Here is a 23,314-nt window from a genome sequence, read left to right on the forward strand (position 1 = left end):
GTGTGTTTGGGCATCCCGTGGAGGGAACAGCTCAATGCTCTTGCCCTGGCCTGATTTGGGGCCAAACAATCATTTAGTCGCCCTTCCCCCGCCCCCCTCCTCCCCCCAACACACACACAGTTGCTCTAGGTTACCTCCACCCAGAGTGCCAGCCCCCTGGAGCAATGTCTCCAGGGGAAGTAACTCGGATCTTCCATTCCAGATGTTCCAGCTGTCACTTCTCCATAGCCCTGCGACGGGACTGCCTGCAAGGTCACCCGCCAGAGGGGCGCACGTGGAAACGGAGATGCCAGTGGGTCTGCGGGCAGAGGAGAAGAGCAGGGGGTGGAGGCCAGGAGACGGGGGTGCAGCCCCGCCCGCCCGGCCCCCAGCCCTGTCCTTCCTCCTCCTCTTGCCTCTGGGTGAGCTCTACACCCCCCTTCCCGCCACCCCAGTCCCTTCCTCTGCTTCGTTTTTCTCACCTATGACACAAAGGCTTGGACGTGGTTTGGTTTCCCAGCACTTCTCCAAGCCTGAACATCTGCCCAGGGTCCGAGTGTGGGTGGGTGGAGGGCACAGAGCTAGGGAAGGAGAGAGCGGGGGGGCCGGCTCACCCACAGCGTTCAGGAAAGCAGCTGGTAGAGCTGGTGGAATCCCATGGCCTAAGTTACGGAAGAGACTGCAGAGACAGCTTGAAGGCCTGAATGCATCCCGGAACCCCGGGCTTGGCGCCTACACAGTCCTCGAGCACCCCTGAGGGTGACCCCAGTCCCCAGCCAGGAGCAGCAGCCCCTGAGCACACTCAAGTGTGACCCAGAAACAAACACGAGAAAGAGCCTCAGTGTTTTCACCTGTAAATTGGGCACATTCATCTGTGAGGACTGGGTGAGGGAGAGAATGTCCGAGAACTCGAATGCTCAGGGTCCAAGTAAGGGACTCTCTTGGCACGTTCTGTGTCCTGCCCAGACTCCAAGGTGAAGAGGGTGGTCTCTAGGTGACAGATCAGCTCTGCCTTTTGTCTGCTGACTTTCATCTCATGGCCTGAACTCCCTGCACCTCTTGGGTGCCCCAAATCCTCTCATCCGGCATCCCAGTGAGCAAGGGAGCAGACCCCAGAGTGAGCCAAAGTGAGGCTCATCTCCATCTGTCCTGTGGGGAGACGAGGATGCACCCCCAAACCAATGTAGCATGGGAAATGGAGCAAATGAGCACGTGCAGAGTAACAAGCTTGGGCCACACCCGGCGATGCTCAGGAATCAGTCCTGGCGGTGCTCAGTGGGGACTCTCTGGGGTGCTAGGACGGAACCAGGGTCAGCTGCATGCGAAGCAAGCGCCCTCCCCACTGTACAATCGCTCCAGTCGCCAGGGACACAGAGCTCAGCCTGGCAAAGGTGCCTGGAGGGAGCCAAGAGCCCCTCTAGATGAGGGAGCTCCCAGCTGGGCCTGGAAGGGTCTGGAGGGTTGTGGCCTCTGGGGAAGGGGCTCCCCACTTGGCCAGGACGGCGGGCAGAGAGAGCCAGATGCCAGATGGGAGGAGCATGAAGCACATGTGGTGGAACTGGCTGGAAGCCACAAGGGTTTGCAGAGAAACCTGGGGCTAGGCCTCCTATAGGAAATGGGACTCCCCTGAGGTCCCGGGCAGTGGGGGTGGAAGGAGCAGGCCTGGAGTTCCGGAAGATCACTTACGGTCACCGGGAGGGAGGGCACAGGGAGGGCAGTGGAGGCAGTGAAAAAGAGGGGGGGTTCTGGGGAAGCAGAGGGTGACGGGTGGGTGGGGGAGGATGGGGGGGGTCCTAGAGGATCTGTGGGGGGGGGGAGGGCAGGCACCAGGGAGGGCGCCAAGGGGCCACTGTTCTCTATTCCAGCCAGTGCCCTCCAGCCCACCCCGCTGACCTTCCCAGGTGAGTGCTCTTCTGCCTTCTTCCCTTGGGGACTCAGCAGCTGGCCTCAGGCAGGAACCATACCCCCCACTCCCACTAGACACCCCCCAAGCAATGATGCCCATCTCCTTGATTTTGGTTTTTTTTTTTTTCTTTTTGGGTCACACCCGGTGATGCTCAAGGGTTCCTCCTGGCTCCACACTCAGGAATTACTCCTGGTGGTGCTCAGGGGACCATAAGGGATGCTGGGATTCAAACCTGGGTTGGCCCGCAGGCAAGGTAAATGCCCTACCCACTGTGCTATCGCTCCAGCTCCCCATCTTACTGTTTTACAGAACGAGAGACAGAAGGTGCGGAGAGGGCCAACCCCAAGGCTCAGGACTTTCTGGCAGGGTGGACATCAGGCAGGCCCAGAGATGCCCTTCGTGCCAGCTCACCCCTTTCCCCGGAGCTAAGGCTGGTGGGGGGGCCCAGCCGCTGCCGGGGGCGTCTGGAGGTCCTGCACGGCGGCTCCTGGGGCAGCGTCTGTGACGACGACTGGGATGTGGTCGACGCCAACGTGGTGTGCCGGCAGCTGGGCTGCGGCTTGGCCCTGCCCGTGCCCAGGCCCCTCACCTTTGGCCAAGGCCGAGGCCCCATCCTGCTGGACAACGTGGAGTGTCGGGGACAGGAGGCAGCGCTGAGTGAGTGCGGCAGCCGGGGCTGGGGCGTGCACAACTGCTTCCACTACGAGGACGTGGCTGTCCTGTGTGACGGTGAGCGGCAAACACGCTGGGGCTGCCCAGCGGGGAGGCGGGGGCGGCAGCGAGCCAGCCAAAGTGGGGCGTGACGGTTCCCTGGGGTGCTCTGACTCAGGGTGTGAGCTCATTGCCCCCAAAATACAGTATGACGGCTTCCACTGGGGGCCAGGCTGGAGCAAGCCAGATAATTTTTCGTTTGGGAGGAGGTGGTCAGTTCACGCTCAGGGGTGCTCAGGGATCACTCTAGCTCTGCACTCAGGGATCACTCCTGGCAGTGCTCGGGGGACCATATGCAGTGGCTGGGATTGAACCTGGGTTGGCTGCTTAAACTAATTCTCTGGGTCCTAAGGACATATGATCTGAATGAATGAATGAATGACTGGAGTGAAAGCAACAAACCGAGTGGGGATCAGAATGATAATACAACGGGTAAGGGATTTGCCTTGTACTTGGCTGACCCGGTTCAATCCCTGCCTCCCATATAGTCCTCTGGAGCACTGCCAGGAGTCAATTCCTGAGAGCAGAGGCAGGAGTAAACCCTGAACACTGCCAGGTGTGACCCAAAAAAACCAATAAAAATATCAGTGTATATATGGCCCACAATGGTTGCAGTGAAAAAATAGAAATTGTGCCCCCCTACCTTAGAATTTGATTGTTTGGGGGTGCTGGAGCAGTAGTACAGCAGATAAGGCATTTGCTTTGCACAGAGCTGACCCAGGTTCCATCCCCAGAATCCCATGTGGTCCCCTGGTCCCCTGAGCACCACCAGGAGTGATCCCTGAGTGCAGAGCCAGGAGTAACCCCTGAGCATTTCTAGGTGTGGTCCAAAAACAAAACAAAACAAGATTTTGATTGTGTGTGTGTGTGTGTGTGTGTGTGTTTGGGCCATACCCTGGAAGTGCTCAGGGCTTACTCCTCACTCTGCACACAGTGATCACTTTTTTTCTCTTTTTTTTTTCTTTTTGGGTCATACCCAGCGATGCTCAGGGGTTGCTCCTGGCTCTGCACTCAGAATTACTCAGGGGACCATATGGGATGCTGGGGATCGAACCTGGGTTGGCCACATGCAAGGCAAACGTCCTACCCACTGGACTATCGTTTTGGCCCCTCAGGGATCACTTTTGACAGGCCCAGGGAACCACAGAGAGTGCCAGTGATTGAACCTGGGTGCAAGACAAGCACCTTCCCCAAGTTCCTATTGCTCCGCCCCTCCCCCTGAGAATTTGAGTTGGGAGGGCTGGGCAGGTCTGACACTTTGCATTCCCAACACCCTCTTTAAGTGATGTGATATCGCTTTAAGAACTAAAAATGGGTGCCGGAGCAACAGTACAGTGAGTAGGGCACTTGCCTTGCATAAAACCTACCTAGGTTCAATCCCCAGAACTTCCTATGGTTCCCCGAGCCTGCAAGCACAGGAGTGATCCCTGAGCACAGAGCCAGGACTAAGTCCTGAGCACCACCAGTGTGGCCCAAGATACAAACTAAAAATAAGATCTGAAGGAGGGCTGGAGTGATAAGTCAGTGGGTTGGAGCTCATTCTTTGCATGCAGGGGGCCCCAGGCTGGATTCCTGGCCCTGTATGTCTTCCCCAGCACCAACAGGAGAGACCCCAGGCGAAGAGCCTCAAGAAGCCCCTGACCACCCCTCAGTGTTCCCAAACCAAAAAGAACTAGAAGTACCAAGAGCTAGAGGCCAAAGAAATAATAGAGCAGGTCAGGCATTTGCCTTGCATGCGACTGACCCGGGTTTGATACCCAGCATCCCATATCGTGCCCTAAGTACCACCAGAAGTGATTCCTGAGTGCATGAGCCAGGAATAAGCCCTGAGCATCATGGGGTATGACCCCCAAAATGAGAGAGAGAGAGAGAGAGAGAGAGAAGAAAAGAACTAAGAGCTAAAAGAACTCCTCAACCCAGTTTCAGGTTCAACTCCCAACACCCCATGGTCCCCCAAGCATTACTGGGCGCAGTCCTGGAGGTCCCCAGCACCGCTGGGGTGGCCCAGATATCCCCAACCCTGCAGGAACTGAGAAGGGGCAGACCACAGGTCCTATGCTGAACCACTAGTCAACTGGCTGAGAATCACTGGTGGTAACCCCAAACTCCCAGCGTACCACCTGGGTGCCCCCATCACCACCAAAAGAGAAAAGTCTTCAAAAGCTACTGCTTCAAGGCTCAGGGATCCTCTGGGTGACGTTACATGCCCATGTCCTGCCCTCCCACGCCCACCGGCCTGAGTACAATCAGGCAGAAAGATTCCTGGAACTGGAGCGGTAACACAGCGGGGAGGGCATTTACCTTGCACGTAGCCAATCCAGGTTTGATCCCCAGCACCCCATAGGAATAATTCTTGAGTGCAGGATCAAGAGTAATCCCTGAATATTGCCAGGCGTGGCTCCAAAGAACAAAATAAAAATTCCTAAAGCTTCCCCCACCTTCCACCCTATTTCTTCCCAGAGTTCCTACCCACGCAGCCCCCGACAAGGAAAGTGCTAACCAGCAGAGCACCCTCTACGACTCCCCAGAATGGGAAAGGTAAGGAGGGGCAAGATGGGGGACTTTCAGGAGAGGGACCCAGTGAGTCTCCACTATCTGATGAGATAATTAGTGAATGTGCCCAAGGCCCTCACCCCACACATACACACACCCTCTCCTCCCCTGGGAAATGGATTCATTCATTCACTCCTGTGGGACGAATGCAAATTGTGCAGTGGGTCTGCGGAAGCAAGGGAGAGGTATAAGGGCTGGGTTTCATCTCATGGTGGAGTCACAAAGGCCCAGAAATCCTGCTAATAATGCAGTACAAGAAAATGAAAAATTAAGGGTGGAGTGATAGCACAGCGGGTAGGACGTGTGCCTTGCATGTGGCCGATCCGGGTTCGATTCCCAGCATCCCATATGGTCCCCCGAGCATCGCCAGGAGTAATTCCTGAGTGTCTGAGCCAGGAGTAACCCCTATGCATCACCGGGTGTGACCCAAAAAGAAAAAAAATGAAAATGAAAAGTTTCATATAAGAGAGACAGAGGCTTAGGGGCTGTAGTAATAGCAAGGCAGCGGGTAGGGCGTTTGCCTTGCACGCAGCCAACCCGGGTTCGATTCCCAGCATCCCATATGATCCCCTGAGCACCACCAGGAGTAATTCCTGAGTGCAGAGCCAGGAGTAACCTCTGTACATCGCCAGGTGTGACCCCCCCCCAAAAAAAAGAGGGGGCAGATAAAAAGGGGAGGAAATCCAGCAACAGAAGAGGGTTCATCCATGAGAGATCAGGATCAGGGAGGCTTCCTGGAGGAAGAGCTGCTGCTTCACCTTGCAAGGTAGATGGTTTTCCAGCAGTCCCTGAGGAAGCAGCACAGCTGGGCCTTTGAAGAGTACTAACAGCGCCCTGGAAGGCTAGAAAGGGCAGGAAACAGTCCAGACCTCCTAGTGCGGAGGCAGAGCCGCGTGGGAAATGCCCCCTGCCCGCCTCTCGGCCCACAGGTGAGGGCAGCGTGCGCCTGGTGGGCGGCGCAGGTCCGTGCCAGGGCCGCGTGGAGATCCTGCACGGCGGCGTGTGGGGCACCGTGTGCGATGACGACTGGGGGCTGCCGGACGCCGCTGTCGTCTGCCGCCAGCTGGGCTGTGGGGCGGCACTGGCAGCCACCACCAACGCCTTCTTCGGCTACGGCACCGGGCACATCTTGCTGGACAACGTGCACTGTGAAGGCGGCGAGCCGCGCCTGGCAGCCTGCATGAGCCTGGGCTGGGGCGTGCACAACTGCGGCCACCACGAGGACGCAGGGGCGCTGTGCGCAGGTGCGGCCCGGGGGCGTGGTGGAGCGGGCCTTGGAGGGCGGGGCCCTGGGAGGGCGTGATTAGCGAGGCGGGTGGGGCGGAGCCTTGGAGGGCGGGGCGGAACCTTGGGGCGGGGCTGAGTGGGGCGGGGCTAACTTCGTGGGTGGGGCTAGACCTTGAAGGGCGGAGCCTGGGGATTGGTTAACGAGGCGTCGGGCGGGGTCTGAGGGAGGAGGGGCCTTTACAGGGCGAGGTCTGCAGTAGGGCCTGGTGGGGGTTTGTGGGAGGGCAGGGGCTTGAGGCGGGGTGGGAGAGTCTGGGACTCAAGGCTGTTCTGTCAGAGGGCGAGGTCGGAGGGACTGCGGGGCTGGGGAGGTGGGGGAAGGGGGAATGGGCGTGGCCTGTAGGAGGGTGTGGCCTTGCTTGGACGGTGCCGAGGGAGGGTGAGGCTTGTCTGACTGAAAACGGAGGTGGCATGCTTTCAAAAGGGTTTGGAGGCTGCTTTCGTGCTTCCCAGACTGCTGTACAACGATCCCCCCCAGTTACTTTTAGCGAACTGGGATGTGGTTTAGTGATAGAGTGGACTTGCATGTCTGAAGTCCTGGGTTCCATCACCATCATTGCACCAACTATAAACAAATTGCTGGGGCCAGAAAGGGCTTCCATTCTCTGCACTCCATGTGGTCCTCTGAGACCACCAGGAAAGCCCTAAGCACTGCCGGGTGTGGTCCCCCGAGCCCCCCAAAAACAAAACTGCTTCATATTGATGTATTTAATTTGGTTTGGGTGGGCCATACCTGGAGGTGCTGCTGGGAAGGAGGGAAGGAAGTACCCCAGACTCAGAGCTCAGGTCTTGTGTCTGATGGTGCATGGTGAATCAAGGGCCAAGGATCAGACCTGAAGCCCCAACATACAAAGCATATGTTCTATTCCTTTGAACCATCACTCTGGCCCAAGAGTTTACTTTTACTCCTTCAGTACTGCTCTAGAGGAGCCTCAGGAAACCCCAGTCCGCTTTGTGTAGCCCACATATAGCAATGTGTGTTGCATCAACCACTGAAATTATCTGGTCACATCCCAAGAATGCCTCTAAATTTCCCAATAATTTCCAAGTATTCTTCATGAAGATTTCAGAGTAAAGTTATAGTTCTCTAGATTGCTTGAGAGATTCTAGAAATTCTCTTATTGTAGCTCAGGTTACCATGTCCCCAGAATTACCCCACACAACTTTTTTTGTAGTCTAGATGCTATAATCACGGCATCACACACATACACCAGGCCGTCCCCTATTCTGAGAGGTCTCCTGAGCACATAACGGTGGCAGGGCAAATAAAGCACTGTATTAGAGAGACTCCATTCTGCAAGATACAAAGTGCAGCCTTACAGCAAACCACGAATATCAATCTCAGCTGACAGATGGGAAAACTGAGACCCAGTGAGGCAGTCTTCCCCATAGTCACAGGGCAAGTCCTGGCTAAACTTGGTTAACCTTGCTGCACAGCCTCAGGCATGTTTGGTTGTGGTTATTGGTTCGGGGGCCATACCTGGCAGTGCTAAGGGGACCATATGGGGTGTTGGGGATCAAGTCAGGTTGGCCTCATACAAGGCAAGTGCCCTCCTCACGGTCCTATCTCACCAGTCCTAGGCATGTTTCACCTGTAAGATGGGGATAACATACCTAGCTCTGCAAGCCCCTTGGGTCTATGCATGATTTCCTCTAGGAGGAACAAGACCTTCCATATCTCCACAATTGCAATTTGTGTTGCGGTTCTGTGAACACCAGAGAGAAATGAATGAGCACGGGAACCACAGCCACTTTCAAGCTGGAGCAGGCTTCCTGGGACCTCAGTTAGCTCTGAGCCCTCCAGCTCTGAAAGTTAAATTTCTTATCTTGTCTAGGAAGACCTTTCCTTGCACCCCCACTGCTCGAACAGCCCAAGGCTGACCAGAAAGCAGAAATCTTGGCTTCTGATCCTGCTCTTCTCTTCTGCTCTAGTCCTGGGTCCCCCAACCATCACTGCCCTGCCACCCTCTGCTACCAGAGAGAACGGGGCTTGGCACACAGAACCACAGGGTAAGGAGCAATGGTGCAGAGAGGGTGAGTAGGCAGGGCTGGGGATTGGAAAGTTGTTTTGCATCCATAGGAAGGAGGAGGCCCTGCCTAGCAGGCCAGGGATTTCAGCCAGATGGTAAAGTGGGTGAGAAAAGGGATGAGCAGATGGAGCAGGAATGAAATCCAAAGCTCTGAAAAGTTCAGCAGGGGAGGAAAGTTTTTTTGCAGGGCTCCCAAGTATTTTAGGCTGGAGCTGAGGTTAGGAGTTAGGAGGCCTTGGAAAAAGGTGAAACAGAGGTAGAATGAGAACTAGAATTCTCTTGGAAATAAGGCTGAAACTATCATGGGGCTTGGAATTAAGAGTAACACCTGGGATTAGGATCCAGTTCATGCCAGCCAAGTTTCCTAGTACGTACCAGGTCTAGTACACACCAGGTCTGGGACCGAGACTGGGTGTGAGAAGCAGGGGTGGGGATCATTGAGCAGTAGGGGTGTCCATGTGTCCTGCTGTAGGCCTCATCGTTCCCTGGAAATGCTTTTTCTGCAGCTACAGGAGTTGCTGTCCTGCCTTCCAGAGAGACCGCTTTGTCCACCACAGCCCCCTGGGCCTCAGGGAAGAAAAGTAGGTGGTGAAGCTGGGGTTCCCTGGGGGGTGGGAGAGGGTGGGTTGGGGCTCTACCTGGGAGCCAGCGGCCCCACCCAGCCCCTCTGGCCGGGGGCCTGTGCGCCCTGCAGGCGGGCGGTTGCGGCTGGTGGGCGGCCCGGGCCCGTGCCGCGGCCGCGTGGAGGTGCTGTACGCCGGGGGCTGGGGCACCGTGTGCGACGATGACTGGGACTTCGCGGACGCGCGCGTGGCCTGCCGCGAGGCGGGCTGCGGGCCCGCCCTGGGCGCCACGGGCCTAGGCCACTTCGGTTACGGCCGCGGCCCCGTGCTACTGGACAACGTGGGCTGCTCCGGTACGGAAGCCCGCCTGAGCGACTGCTTCCACCTGGGCTGGGGTCAGCACAACTGCGGCCATCACGAGGACGCGGGCGCGTTATGCTCAGGTGAGGCTGTGGCCGGAGACCACGTGGGAACAGCAGGGCGGAAGCGCAGGAGCAAGGAGTGGGGCGGAGCTCTGCGCAGGCGCACACGGCGACTGGGCGGGCCGAGGTCTCCGGCACGGGGCGGGGCTTACGCATGCGTACTCCGAGACATGAGCGTGGTCAGGTCTGAGTATTGGGCGGGGCCGCAGAAGGACACGCATTGCGGCTAGGGCGGGGCGGAAGGGCGGGCGAGGAGTGGGCGGGGCCCCGCTCCTGAAGGTTCTCTGCGGCACTGCGGCGAGAAGAAGCGGAGAGGACGCGCACTCCGCAGGGAGGGGCGGGGCCCGGCCTGTCGCGCTGTTCTGCGGCTGCGCGCCTCGGGCGAGCTTCTGCAGGGAGAGTGGGCGGGGTCCGGGGAGGCCGAGCTCTCTGCGGCAGAAACCGCGCGGGGCAGGGCGGGGCCGGACGCGTAGGAAGCCTGAATCCCCGCAAAGCTTTAGCAAATTGATAAGCTTTCGGGGAATGTGCACCAGACCATTTGGGAAGAATCGATGGGAAGGGGTATTTGCAGAGACGAATGCGTTTTTAAAGGCCTCTGTTTATTGATCGGTGTGGGAATTGATATATTGATCCACATTTGGTGTCCCCAAGGGCTAGGCTCCAACAGGTTCTGATTTGGGCCACTCTCTGAAAGAATGATCCTCGTCTCCCTCGTTTCTTATGGAACGGGATTCCCTGGGAAGCCCTTTCTGTTCCTAGATCAGACTAACCTCCAGCAGGTAGCTGGCCTTGAGAGTGTGTTCCCCGAGGTAATAACCACCTCTTTCTTTGTTCTTGCCAGGCCCGGAGGAGCTAGGACTGCAATTTCAGCAGGAGGGTTCTGAGACTACCCGGGTACCCACTCCTCGGCCCAGGGATGGTAGGTGCCCAGAGCCTTGAAGAATGAAGTAGCAGGGAGCTGGAGAGAGATAGTGGGGCGGGTAGGGTACTTGCCGTACAGCAGACCCAGGTCCATGTCCATCCCCAGCCCTGAGTATCGCTGGATGTAGCTAAGAAAAAAAAAAAGAATAGAGTGTCCGGCTGGAGAGCTATTACAGAGGCTAAAGTGCTTACCTTGCACATGGTTTGATTCCGGTCACCACAAGTGGTACCCTGAGCCCAGTAATGCCTGAGCTCAGAGCCAGGAGCAAGTCCTGAGCACCGCCGGGTATGACCCAAAAAAGCAAAAGTTTTTTGAAAAGGAAGGAAAAATGATTCACAAGGTCGAACATTTGCCTTGCACAGTCCCAGGTGAATCTAGGAGCCAAGAGATTCCCAGGAATCTAGGAGTAAGTCCTAAGCAACACCTGGTATGTCCCTGCCCACACCAAAAAAAATGAATTTACTCTTTAACCCCATGAGTCCGGTGGGCAGGGAAACACCAGCACACAAAATGGGTGGTGCTGAGTCCTAGGATGCACATTAGAAGCTGAGGATTTAAGGTGTGAGCAGACTGGAGCTCCCAGCCCAAAGCGTACCCCAAGGCTGGTGCATTGCTCATCCTTGAAACTGCATCCGGACAGATGTCCCTCCTATTTTCATCTTGCTGCTCTGCCTGTGTCCACTGGCTTCCAGGCCACCGCTGTACCCTAAACCACTGCCCTTCACCTCCTTTCCCTCTCCTCTCCTGGCCCAGCTTAGAAGGGGTGTGACCTGAGCCACACTGGGTCAGTCTTCACCTGTCCCCCTGTCCCCCACAGGACACCTGCGTCTGGCCAATGGAGCACACCGGTGTGAGGGGCGCGTGGAGCTCTTCCTCGGGCAGCGATGGGGCACTGTGTGTGACGATGCTTGGGACCTGCGGGCCGCAGGGGTCCTGTGCCGCCAGCTGGGGTGTGGCCAGGCCCTGGCTGCCCCTGGAGAGGCCCACTTTGGTCCGGGCCGAGGCCCCATCCTCCTGGACAATGTCAAATGCCAAGGGGACGAGAGTGCCCTGCTGCTCTGCTCTCACATCCGCTGGGATGCTCACAACTGTGACCACAGCGAGGATGCAGGAGTCCTGTGCCAGCGGTCGTGACCCCCCCCAACACACCTGCCCTGCAGACCTCTCTTGTGAGAGCAGACTGTGGCTCGCCATTTCTCCTCCAGGAAGCCCTCCAGGAAGACCCCTGAAGTTCACCCCTCACCCCCTGACTTGGGGAAAGCCTACCCAGACAGCGTGGGAACCTGGCTACATCCCATCTATGTGTGACCTCAACCTGTCATACACTTTTATGGGCCCAGTTCAGTGAAAACGCCATGTTCTGCTCAACCAAAACAGAAAATAGGGGCAGGGAATGACTCCCCAGTCTCCTCTTTGGTGGGACTACTGTGGTAGTACCCTGGGCCGGGAGGTTTAGGGGCTTCCTGTCTCCTTCCCCTGTTCCCCCTATCTTGGGATCCCCAAGAAGAGGGAAGGCAGAGAGGTCCACAGTTTTTCCCTGAATTGTTGCCCTGGCCCTGCTCAGATGGTGCTGGGCTGGACAAGGCAACCAGCGGGACCAGAGCAGGAGCAGTGGCCCTTCCAGGCAGCTAGAACCAGCATCTCTGAACTGCCTCCACCACAGAACCACCACTTTGCAGAAGCAAAGAATCGTGGGGGCCCATACCTGCTCATTCATAGGTGCCAAGTCAATAAAGCAATATCCCCCCATCCGGTGTCCCCCCCATATTTGAACTGAGGCCATGGTGTGGGTGTTGTATTGTGGGTGGTGGTGGGCAGCCCCCAGGCAGTTCTCTCAGAGGGAAACCGTGTGCAGGGTGGTTCAAGAACATACTGGAAGGGCTGGAGCAATAGCACAGCAGGGAAGGGCCTTTCCACGGGTTTGATTCCCAGCATCCCGGATGGTCCCCCTGAGCACCTCCAGGAGTAATTCCTGAGTGCATGAGCCAAGAGTAACCCCTGCGCATCGCCAGGGTCCCTGGTGTACCCCCCCCCCCAGAAAAAAGAAAGCATACTGGAGCAGGGGCCTCCAGGGGGAGGGTGCTTGCCTTGCATACAAACATCTTGGGTTCAGTTCCCAGCACCACAAAGGATCCCCTGAACCCTGCTTAGAAGCACAGAGCCAGTAGTCAGTCCTGAATACAGTTATGAGACCCAAAATATAAGCACCTATCAGAGGAGTCTCAGCCACTCATAGTCACATCCTGGAAATGCTGAGTCACCACGGCAGCCAGGGGCCCTGCCCCTACTCACTTTCTTTTTCTATAGAGAAATTCTGGAAGTTAAAAAACAGAAACGGGGTGGGGGAGGGGGGCTGGAGAGATAGCACAATAGGTAGGGCATTTGCCTTGCACCCGGCCCACCCAGGTTCGATTCCCAGCATCCAATATGGTTCCCTGAGCACCGCCAGGAGTGACTCCTGAGTGCAGAGCCAAGAGTAACCCCTGTGCATCGCCGGATGTGACCCAAAAAAAAAGCAAAGAAAAATAAACAGAAACAGGATGGAGCGATAGCAAAGCGGGTAGGGTGTTTGCCTTGCACGCGGCCAACCCGGGTTCAATTCCCAGCATCCCATATGGTCCCCTAAGTACCGCCAGAGGTAACCTGAGTGCCGAGCCAGGAGTAACCCTTGTGCATCCCCAGGTATGACCCAAAAAGAAAAAAAAAGAGAAGAAGAAAACAGAACCAGTTGACCTCCTCTTGGGGACTCAAGGTCACAAAGCAAGGTGGTAGGTTCACTAGAACAGAAAAGTTGATTTTGGCTCATTTGGGGGTCTCCAAGTGGGGAAAAGGAGCACATGATGCCAAAATCAACCCCAAGGCCTCACAGATGTGAGCAGCTGATAGATCCCTGAGCTTCATCCCCAACCCCTCAAAGACAAGATTTCTGGTATTTTTGTTTTGTTTTGAGGTCACACCCAGTGATGCTTAGGGGTCACTCCTGGTTCCGCATTCAGGAATCACTCCTGGTGGTGCTCGGGGGATCATATGGGATGCTGGGGATCAAACCCAGGTTGGCCATGTGCAAGGCAAATCCCTCTCCAGCAAAAATAAAAACTCTTAGGAAGCAGACAAGGAGATAAGGGAAAGCAAAGCATCTCTGTTGCTTTCCTGAATGGTCTGTGGGGACCCACCCCCTATGCCGGGAGCTCTAGGGCAGAGAAAATTGGGGGAGTCTGCCAGAGCTGCACCCACCCCACAGTAGGTGACTCCTGGGCAGCGGCTCTCTAGGTCCAGATTCTGCCTTCCCAACCCAGCCTGCAGGTTCCAATCATAGCTAAAATGATTCCCATGGAACTAGGGACTGAAAATTACAAACTACAGGGGCTGGAGCTATAGCACAGCGGGGATAGAACAGCAGCTCTGGGATAGACCAGAGTGATAGAACAGCAGCTAGGGCACTTACCTTGCACATGGTCAAACTGGGCTCAATTCCCAGCACCACATATGTCTCCCTGAGTCCCACCAAGAGTGATCACTGAGTGCAGGGCCAGGAGTAAGCCCTCAGCACTGCGGGGTGTACCCCCTCCACCAAAGAATAAAGAGAAATGTTTAGGGGAATTCAGTGCCTACTGTCACCTTAAACTCAGCCTGTCCCACTCAGAACACTGTCACTCCAACCTCCAGCTCTAGCTAGAAACCTAGAATGGTCCTGAATGAGCCCCAATCTCTGCACACCAAGTGCCCTCACTGTCTGTTGACTCAGTTTACTCAGTTCAAGTCCACCTGGCCCATCTGCTCTTTCCTTTTCTTTTTGCTTTATCTGGGGACCACACCCAGTGGTGCTCAGGGCTTACTCCTGGCGCTGTCCTCAGGGATCATTCCTGACTGGGTTAAGGGAACCATGGGATGCTGGGATTGAACCTAGGTCAGCTGCATGCAAAGCAATGCCCTCTTCGTTGTACTATTTCTCCAGTCCTTCCTTCTATTTTTTTTCTTACTGGGGTGGCCATGCCCGGAGGTGCTCAGGGCTCTGCCCTCAGGGGTCACTCCTGGCTCAGCTTGCTCCTGGGGGTGGGGATCAAATGGAATGCTGGGAATCGAAACCTGTTGGCTATGTGCAAGACGAAAGCCTTCCCCACTGTACTATTGCTCCAGTCTATTCTCTCCATTTCTCTTACCTACATTGTCCTCTTGTCTCCAATATATTCCCCAAACCCCAAGAACAAACAGTTTTCTGGGGTTCACCAACCTAAAGCTCCTCCCTCCCTGGTTTAAGCCCTGGCACCTCCCATGACTCCTCCACAGTGCTTGTCCCCACCCCCAGCACCCCACTGACCAGGTCCCGTACTGCCGGGCACTGCCTGTGTTTTCAGCCTCATCCTTCGCCACTGGCTGCCAAGATCTCGCCAGCCTGGATGACTTTCAATTCCCCTAATGTCTGGGCTCCCTTCCCACAGGCCTCCTCTGCACGCACTGTTCTCTCTGCCTGGAATCCGCGTCACCCTCTCCCCTGCTTCCCCTTTCCCCAATGCTTAGCTAGCCTTGGTCTCAGCTGTTTGTCCCCAGAAAGTCTTCCCCACTGCCCCTCCCAGCTCACCCCACCGCCCCTCACCCCGGCAGATCACCGGCACCAGGTCTGGATACATCTGCATCATCCTGAGGAAGAGGGACTTTAAGGGCTGGGTGGCACCCCTAGACCTCACCCCCAGTATGTGCTGACCGTGTCTGTGCTAGATAGGGGTCCTCAGCAAATATTCCTGGGTCTGGGTTGGGGGCAGCAGCGCAGGTGCTAGAACAGGTTCCTGTCCATGTGACACATGAGAGGATAGGCCACTGAGGAGAGGAAACCCGATGGGTTGGCGTGCAGGCTTTGCATGCAGGGGGCCTGGGTTTGCTCCCTGGCACCACATGGTACCCTGAGCACCATCAGGAATAACCCCCCCACCCAGCACTGAAGCAGGAATAATGCCTAAGCATGGCTAGATGTAGTCCCCAAATAAACAGGAGCCAGAAAGACAGGACAGGGGTTAAGTTGTTTGCCTTGCAAGTGGTTAACCTCAGTCTGACTTCCGGTTACCCACATAGGGTCCACTGAGCACTGCCAGGAGTAAACCCTGAGCACAGAGCCAGGAGTAAACCCTGAACATTGCTGGGTGTGGCCGCCCAAAAACAACAAAACAAAACAAACCTACAGCGAATCTCAGGAGAAATCACCATAGCCACGAGAATTTGAATGAGTGATTTGAACTATAAAGAACATGCAGCTGGGGGCCAGAGCGATAGTACAGCAGGGAGGGCATTTGCCTTACATGTGGCTGACCTGGGTTCGATCCTCAGCATCCCATATGGTCCCCGAGCACCACCAGGAGTAATTTCTAACTGCAGAGCCAGGAGTAACTCCTGAGCATCACCAAAAAGCAAAATATAAATAAATAAATAAATAAAACCATGGGGAAAAAATGCAGTTGGGGAGAGTGACCGTCCAACAAATAGGGCACTGGCCTTGCATGAGGCCAACCTGGCATCAATCCTCAGTACCACATATGGTCCCCTGAGTCCCTGAGCACTGAGCCAGGAGTAAGCCTTGAACATTGCTGGGTGTGACCCAGCAACAACAAAAGCAGGGTGGGGTCATAACTGAGGGTGGGCATGGAGAGCTCAGAGGCAAAAAAGCAACTGCCCTGGGGGCTGGAGCGATAGCACAGCAGATAGGGCATTTGCCTCACAGGTAGCCAACCCAGGTTCGATTCCCAGCATTCCATATGGTCCCCCAGGCACCGCCAGGAGTAATTCCTGAGTGCAGAGCCAGGAGTAACCCCTGTGCATCGCTGGGTGTGACCCAAAAAGAAAAAAAAAAACTGCCTGAAAGCATGAGGCCATGAGTGTGATCCTGATATCACCACCAGAATGAACTAAATGAGGTCCCCTGGCCAGCCTGAAATTGTGCGACCCCCCCCCCCCCCACCATCAGGCACTATCTCCAGAGAACAGTGGGCAGGGGTGTTCAGACAAGGTAACTAAAGTGTGCAAAGCGTGGGCCGAGCACAAGCACTGCAGCCGGCTCAGACAACAGCAAAGGCAAACAGAATATTGGGACCAAATGGATAGGATAGTGGGGAGGGAGGGCACTTGCCTTTGCACACGGCTGACCCAGGCTCAATCCCCTCATCCCATGTGGTCCCACCAGGAGTGATTCCTGTGCAGGAGTAAGCCCTGAGCAGTTCTGGGTGTGGGGGGAGAAGAAGGAGGAGGAGGAGGAGGAGAAGGGGTGAAGGAGGAGTGAGGGAAGGGGAGGAGAAGGGGGTGGGAAGGGGAGAGGAGGAAGAGGAGAAGAAGGAAAAACAACAACAACAACAACAACAACAACAGAAACCCAGAATGTAACAGGGTGTAAGGTTTCTGGGAGGTGAGGCTGCTCTGATCCCAAGCAGGAGAACATCAGGCCAGGGTTTGGGCAGAACCTTCTAGTCCTTCTGTGGGGATTTAGCCTGAAATGGCTGAAGGACCTGGAGAAAGGCATTGGAGACTGCTCCCTGGAGTGGTAGAACACTTATGAAGAGATGAACCAGGAAGGGTCAGCCCGCTCTGGGGGTTCGAGGTCACTGCTAAGAGGAGTTTGATTTTAGGGACCAGGAGCCTTGCAGTATCGGGGTGCAGATGTCCACCTCCCTCCAGAATGGCTAATGCCTCTGTGAACTTGCTGGTCTCTCCCGTGAAACTCAGACAAGCCCTGGTATCTCCTATTAAAGTGGTAAGTTCAGGAGCTAGAGCAGTATCACAGTCCTTGCCTTGCACACACTGACCCAAGTTCAATCCCTAGCACCCCATATAGTCCTCTAAGACCCACCAGGAGAAATCCCTGAGCACAGAGTCAGGGGTAAGCTCTGAGCACTGCCAAGTGTGGGACACAACATACACACGCAAAAGCAGGGTGTCCAGTGTCCCCCCCAAAAATCTCAGGAACTCTCAGGGTGCTTCAGTTTCGCTAAGTGGCTCTGACTTACCCATTGTGGAATCTTCCAACTGCTATTTAGTTTTGTTTTATTTTGCGGGGCACATCTGGCGGTACTTAGGATTGGTTCCTGGCTCTGCACTCAAGAATCACTCCTGACAGTACTTGGGGAAGCATATGGAATGGGGATCGAACCTGGATCGGCCACATGCAAGGCAAGCACCCTCCCCACTGTACTGTCACTCTGGCCCATCTCTCTACTTTTTTTGCCTCTTTTTTCCTATTTCCTGATTAAACCAGAGATTTAAAAAATGATTTAGCTTACTGCTCTGCCCCCTTTGTAAGAAAATAAAATCTTTCAGTTTCCTGCTGGAAATCTATATTTTTTGTTTTGACAACCACACTCACCAGCCCCGAGGGGCTATTCCTGCACTGGAACCTAGATGCCTAGTTGTTTTGTCTTGTTTTGTTTATTTTTGTTTTGGGTCACACCCAGTGAAGCTCAGGGGTCACTCTCGGCTTTGCACTGGGAATTACTCCTAGTGCTGCTGAGGCGACCATATGGGATGCCAAGAATCGAACCCAGCTCAGGTGTGTACGAAGCTAGCGCCTTACCCACTGTACTATAGCTCCAGCTCATAGATGCCCAGTTTTTTTAAAAAGCCTTACATAGTTGCCAAAGAGACAACACAAGGGATCAGGCACTTGCCTTGCATGCAACTGTCCCTGGTTCGATTTCTACATCCCATATGTACTACCTAGTACTCCCTGCCTGCAGTGATCCCTGAGCTCCAAGGCAGCAGTGACACTGAGCAATGCTGGGTGTGGCCTAAACATAACACACACACACACACACACACACACACACACACACAGACTCATATCTCCATGCACACACTCCCCCATCATAAAGACACACCCAAATTCTCAGATCATTTTGACTGATTTTTCTCTGTTTTGTTTCATTTTTGTCTTTTGTGCCACACCCATTGCTCAGGGTTTACTCCTGGCTTTGTGCTCAGAAATCCCAACTGGCAGGCTCAGGGGATCATATGGGATGCCGGGGATCAAACCTGGTTCAGCTGCCTGGCAAGCACCCTACCCACTGTATTATCTCTCTAGGTCCTGATTTTTTTCTACTCAGCATCACAGTCTCCTTCTGTGCTGGCCCACCTGACAGCCTCCTTCCTTCTCCCTAGCCAGCAAGCCCTTTGACACCCCCCAATTGTTTCAGGTTTTTCCTTTCTGTCCCATCATCTCTTCCCATTTCCCTTTTTTTAAAAAAAAAATAGTAATAGCTTTATTGAACTCCAACTCACAATACCTAAACTTTCCCCTTTTTAAAAAGTGTACCAGGACGTGTACACTTTGAGGATATTTGCAGGGTGCTGTATCATCATCGCTCTCTAATTCCAGAATACTTTATCATCCCTCCCTCAAAAAAGAAACTCCTCATACCCATTAGCAGTCATCCCTTACTCCCCCCACCCTTGCTCTTTCATCCCTGGAAACCACACATCTCATTCTGTCTCTATGGAGTTACTGTTTCTATCCAGACATTGCAGAGACAAAGAATATTGCAACATATGGTCCTTTGTGTCTGCCTGGGGCCTCACGTGTTTTCACACTTCATCTGTGTTGGAGCATGTAGCCATCCTTCACTCCTTTCTGGGGAGAAATAATACTCCACTCTATGGATCCACCAAACTCTGTCTGCAGAGGGACTTTTGCCTTTGGCCTACATTGCTGGGCAAAGATTTGTGGAATTGTTTTTCATTCTCTCAGGGACATACCTCCGAGGAGTACTCCCAGACCTCATTCTTTTATGTTTTCCTCAATTTTTTCTTATATTCAAAATAATTTTGCTTTGAGATCATACCTGGCAATGCTCAGGGGTGACTCCTGACTCTGCACTCAAGAATGACTCTTGGCGGGCCTCGGGAGACCATATGGAGTGCCAGAGATCGAACCCGGGTTGGCCACATGCAAAGCCAGCACCTTAGCCGCTATACTATTGCTCTAGCCCAGACTTACAGGAATTCTATATTTAACATCTTCAGGAACTGCCAAAACTGCTTTCCACCTGCAATTCACCATCACCCTTACTTCTTTTCTTTGTAAAGTTCTAGTCATCTTGGGGCTGGAGAGAGAGCACAGATGACACCCAGCAGATCCTGATTGGATCCCTGGCATGACAGGAGGGGTGGTCCCTGAGTGCAGAGAAGACCCTGAGGATAGTCAGATGTGGCCCCCAAGCAGAACAACAAAAAGGTTCAAGCCATCCCAGCAAGTATATAGTGATATCAATTGGTTTTGATTTGCCTTTCCCTAAGAAATAGCTAATAGTATCTTTTGTGCTTGGTTTTTAGTTATTTTCAAGTCTTTTTGGGAAAAAAATCTATTAAAGTTCTTTTTTTTTTTCCATTTTGTTTTGGGTCACATCCAGCAGTGCTCAGGGCTTATTCCTGGCTCAGTGCTCAGGGATCACTCCTGGTGGGCTAAGGGGACCATAGAGGGTACCAGAGACCATATAAGGTACCCAGTCAGCTTGTGCAAGGCAAATGCCCTACCCACTGTACTATCACTCCAGTCCTTTGCCCACTTTCCTCCCTTTTTCTTTTTCTTTGGTTTTGGGGGCACACTCTGTGATGCCCAGGGACTACTCTGGTTTGGTGCTATGCATATGTGTGTGGGGGTGACACTCCCCAAGCTTCCAGGACTATAAAGGGTCCCCCAGGTACTCCAGCCCCTTGAGCCATCTCCCCAACCCCTTTGCCCTTGAATTCTATTCTTGTTAATTCGTGTGTGTGTGTGTGTGTTTTGTTCCTTCTGCAAAATCATCTAGCCCTACTGTTTACTGCCTAACCTCCAGAACCAGATTTCCAAACTTGCCCCACGTCTTGGGGTCAGGAGACAGCTCAGGGGGGGGTTAGTGAGCAGGCCAGGGTCTGATGCAGGCACCTCCAGAAGTGCCCTCTGTGACCTCAGCCCCACTCCTTCAGCACTGAGCCTCAAGTCGCTCTTGAGCACAGCGAGGTGTGTTCCCCAAAACAAAAATGACTCAGTAGAAAAAAAAATTCCTTTGTTTTCCTAATCAAAGCTGGCTTGGAAACAATGGCTTCCTCCCCCCATTTTATGTCTGTTTTCACTTCACATATCCTTGTTTGTTTGGGGACTCAGGACTTACTCCTGGCTCTGGAGACCAGACCAGGGATCACTTCTGGTGGGCTCGGGGGACCATCTGGGGTGCTAAGGATCCAATCCGGGTCAGCCGTGTGCCAGGCAAGTGCTTTACCTGCTCTACCACTCCATCCGATCCCTCACTTCACTTAACCTGAGTGATGGATGCAAAATGGGATTTTACCAGGAGGACTGAGGGATTGACCCAGATCCCCCCTAACGAGGGGCTGGGGCCCCGCGACAGAAGAGTCTGCAAGGGATTCATCCTAATCGCCAGAGTACTGAAAGTGAACGACCGGGCTGAGTAGGGACAGGGTTTTCCTGGGTCGCATAAAAGGATCAGGGACTTATTCTGCCCAGCAGCCACCCACTGCGCCCAGTGACGTGCGGCAGGAGGGGGTGGCGCGGCTCGGCCCTTCCGGCCCTCCAGGTGGTGCTTCCTGCTGACTCACCGCGGTGCAGCGGGCGGCGGGGTGAGCCGGGGAGAGCGGGAACCCGCCCCGCGTGGGAACCAAAGCCACGCCCCCATCCCGCGGCAGCCTCCTGATTGGACATCCCAGGATCAATACATCCAATCACAGGATGCTTCGGCGTGCGGGTGGGGCGGGGCCAGGGCAAGAGCGACGCCCCCTGCTCCCCTCCGTTGAGCCCCTCCCGGGCGCGCCCTTCGGGGCTTTAGGGAGCATCCGGGCTTAGCCTGCTGGAGGGCGGGGCCGGCCGGACGCGAGGCGCCTGGCCCTAGGGTGGCCTGCGCCAGGACGGGAAGGAAGGGTCTGGAAGACCCGCCGAGAGCCTTGGGCTACGGCGAGCTCTGCACCAGGCACTTTTTCTACTAGCCGAGTATGCACACCCCAGAGAAGGCAAAGGGGTGCGGCTCATGAGGATGTGGCCCCTGTGGTCTCCCGAGTGGACCCTGAGCGCCTTGGGAGGGATGGGGCGGGGAGGGGCTGTAATCTCCGGAGACCTAGTCACGGAAGACATTTTCCGGTTATTGCTTCTCCAGCCCGGAGTTCAGACGTGAGACGCGGTCTCCTGCAGGGCCTCACCCTGTTCTCTGCTCCTGACCGGAGCCGTCCCTTGCAGCTTACTTCCCCTCCAGGGCTCCATGCAATCTTGCTTTCCAGCCTCATCAACCACTCAACACAAATATACCTTCGACGTCTCTGGGCTGGGGGTGGGGTGGGAGTGACCGAGCCTTGCACAGCAGCCTTCTAAGTACAGCTATCTCCGGACCACATTGAGTCCCTTTCTTGGGGCTCACTGTAGTGCAAAGTAGCTCTTCCCTCTGCGTGCTTTCTCTCTCTCTCTCTCTCTCTCTCTCTCTCTCTCTCTCTCTTTGATTTTTGCTTGGGGGTCATACCTGCAGTGCCCAGAGGACTCATTGCTGGGCATTGCTCAGGGGATTGAACCCAGGTCTCCTGCACAGTTGCCAACTCTTTGGAGCCACCTCCACTTCCACGCCCACCCCACCCTCACTCCCACCCCACCCCCATCTCCCTGACTTAGTTTACAGGGAGAGGACCCTGGGGATAGTTTTGCAAGAAAATACCATTCGGGGGTAGAGAGAGAGAGGGTACAGCAAGGTAGGGTGCTTGCCTTGCAGGCAGCCCACCCAGGTTCCACCCCCAGTACCCCATATGGTCCTCTGAGCCTTGCTGGAAGTGATGCCTAGCACAGAGGGAGCTGTTCTTGTTGACAGCACTGAATCAAGAATCACAGAGACTCACATGAACCATGGGTTAAGGAAGGATGGGAGTGTGGAAGACTTATTGAAGATTCGGGAGGTCACCCTGAGGTTCTGGGACACTAACTACCCAAAAGGGGTGACATAATAAGGAGTTTTTATTTGCTTTTGTTTTTTTGTCTTGGAGCTGTATCTGGTGGTGTGCAGGGTTTACTTCTGGCTCTGAGCACAGGGTTTACTCCCGATGGGTCTTAGGGCACCATATTTGGTGTCAGGAATTAAATTGGGGTTTGCTGTGTGCAAGGCAAGTGCCTTACCTGTGTTATCTCTCCAGCTCCCGGTCTGAGTTTTGAAATGATCCCTCTGGGCATCTTTTGGCAGCAAGGTAGGTTGAGGAGAGCAACAAACAGAAAAACCAGTGTGGAAGGTTCTGGACACAGGAGTAGGGCACTGGGACTCTGGTAAGGCTGTCCCACAGGGTCTCTGGTGCTTCAGTGCCTCAGAAGCCTTTACCCAGCTGATGCTTCTCCTTGGGACTCCACTCAACTATTTATTCTTCCATTACTCTCACACTGAAATGTTTGATGCCACCCTGGGTCAGAGATTATGCCCAGGTGGGCTGGAGCGATAACACAGCGGGTAGGGTGTTTTCCTTGCATGTGGCCGATCCGGGTTCGATTCCCAGCATCCCATCTGATCCCCTGAGCACCTGTGCATCACCGGGTATGACTTGGATGGGAGATCCAAAAAGAAAAAAAAAATAGATTATGCCCAGTTTGCCAGGTGAAGGGGCCTCTACCAACTCGGGGTGATACTCGAGGAGGGTTGGTGCTGACCTTTCTGTTTTTAGAGGTTTTGCGGGGCAAAGTGGAGGTGACGGGCCACACCCAGTAGTGCTCAGGGATCACTCCTGGCAGTGCTTAGGGGAAGCACATGCAGTGCCAGGGATCAAATCTGGTCATGAAGCACTTTACCTGCTGTATTCTTTCTGATGGTGCTGACCCCCAATGGTGGTAAACAGGACCCCCGATTCAATGTGCAAATGCTGTACAGTTTTGGGGTTAAAGAGGTCAGCACCATTTAGTCAGAGGTGATAATTCCGATTTGGCAGCTTAGAGAAGCTGGTGTTCAAAGTCAGGCAAT

At 54.7% G+C, this 23,314-nt stretch overlaps 1 protein-coding gene across 1 annotated transcript; it reads left to right on the forward strand.

Moving 5' to 3' along the window:
- The first annotated feature begins 240 nt into the window (after nt 1–240).
- On the forward strand, nt 241–11,520 carry SSC4D (scavenger receptor cysteine rich family member with 4 domains). Its single transcript, XM_056108237.1, has 10 exons — nt 241–401; nt 1,845–1,884; nt 2,292–2,614; nt 5,057–5,134; nt 6,079–6,393; nt 8,369–8,446; nt 8,973–9,047; nt 9,161–9,472; nt 10,293–10,370; nt 11,191–11,520. Exons 1-10 carry the CDS (start codon nt 287–289, stop codon nt 11,505–11,507), a joined length of 1,731 nt encoding a protein of 576 aa, XP_055964212.1. The 5' UTR covers nt 241–286; the 3' UTR covers nt 11,508–11,520.
- Nucleotides 11,521–23,314: the final 11,794 nt, after the last annotated feature.

This window comes from Sorex fumeus, unplaced genomic scaffold (assembly GCF_029834395.1).
Source record: "Sorex fumeus unplaced genomic scaffold, SorFum_2.1 ptg000199l, whole genome shotgun sequence".
NCBI classification, from domain to species: domain Eukaryota; kingdom Metazoa; phylum Chordata; class Mammalia; order Eulipotyphla; family Soricidae; genus Sorex; species Sorex fumeus.

Excerpts from the sequence above, each read along its gene's own strand:
- SSC4D (XM_056108237.1), top strand. The coding sequence starts at position 287 with ATGCCAGTGGGTCTGCGGGCAGAGGAGAAGAGCAGGGGGTGGAGGCCA. Across the intron at positions 1,885-2,291 it reads CCGCTGACCTTCCCAGGTGA|CTCACCCCTTTCCCCGGAGC; the intron begins GTGCTCTTCTGC and ends CCTTCGTGCCAG. Across the intron at positions 6,394-8,368 it reads CGCAGGGGCGCTGTGCGCAG|TCCTGGGTCCCCCAACCATC; the intron begins GTGCGGCCCGGG and ends CTTCTGCTCTAG.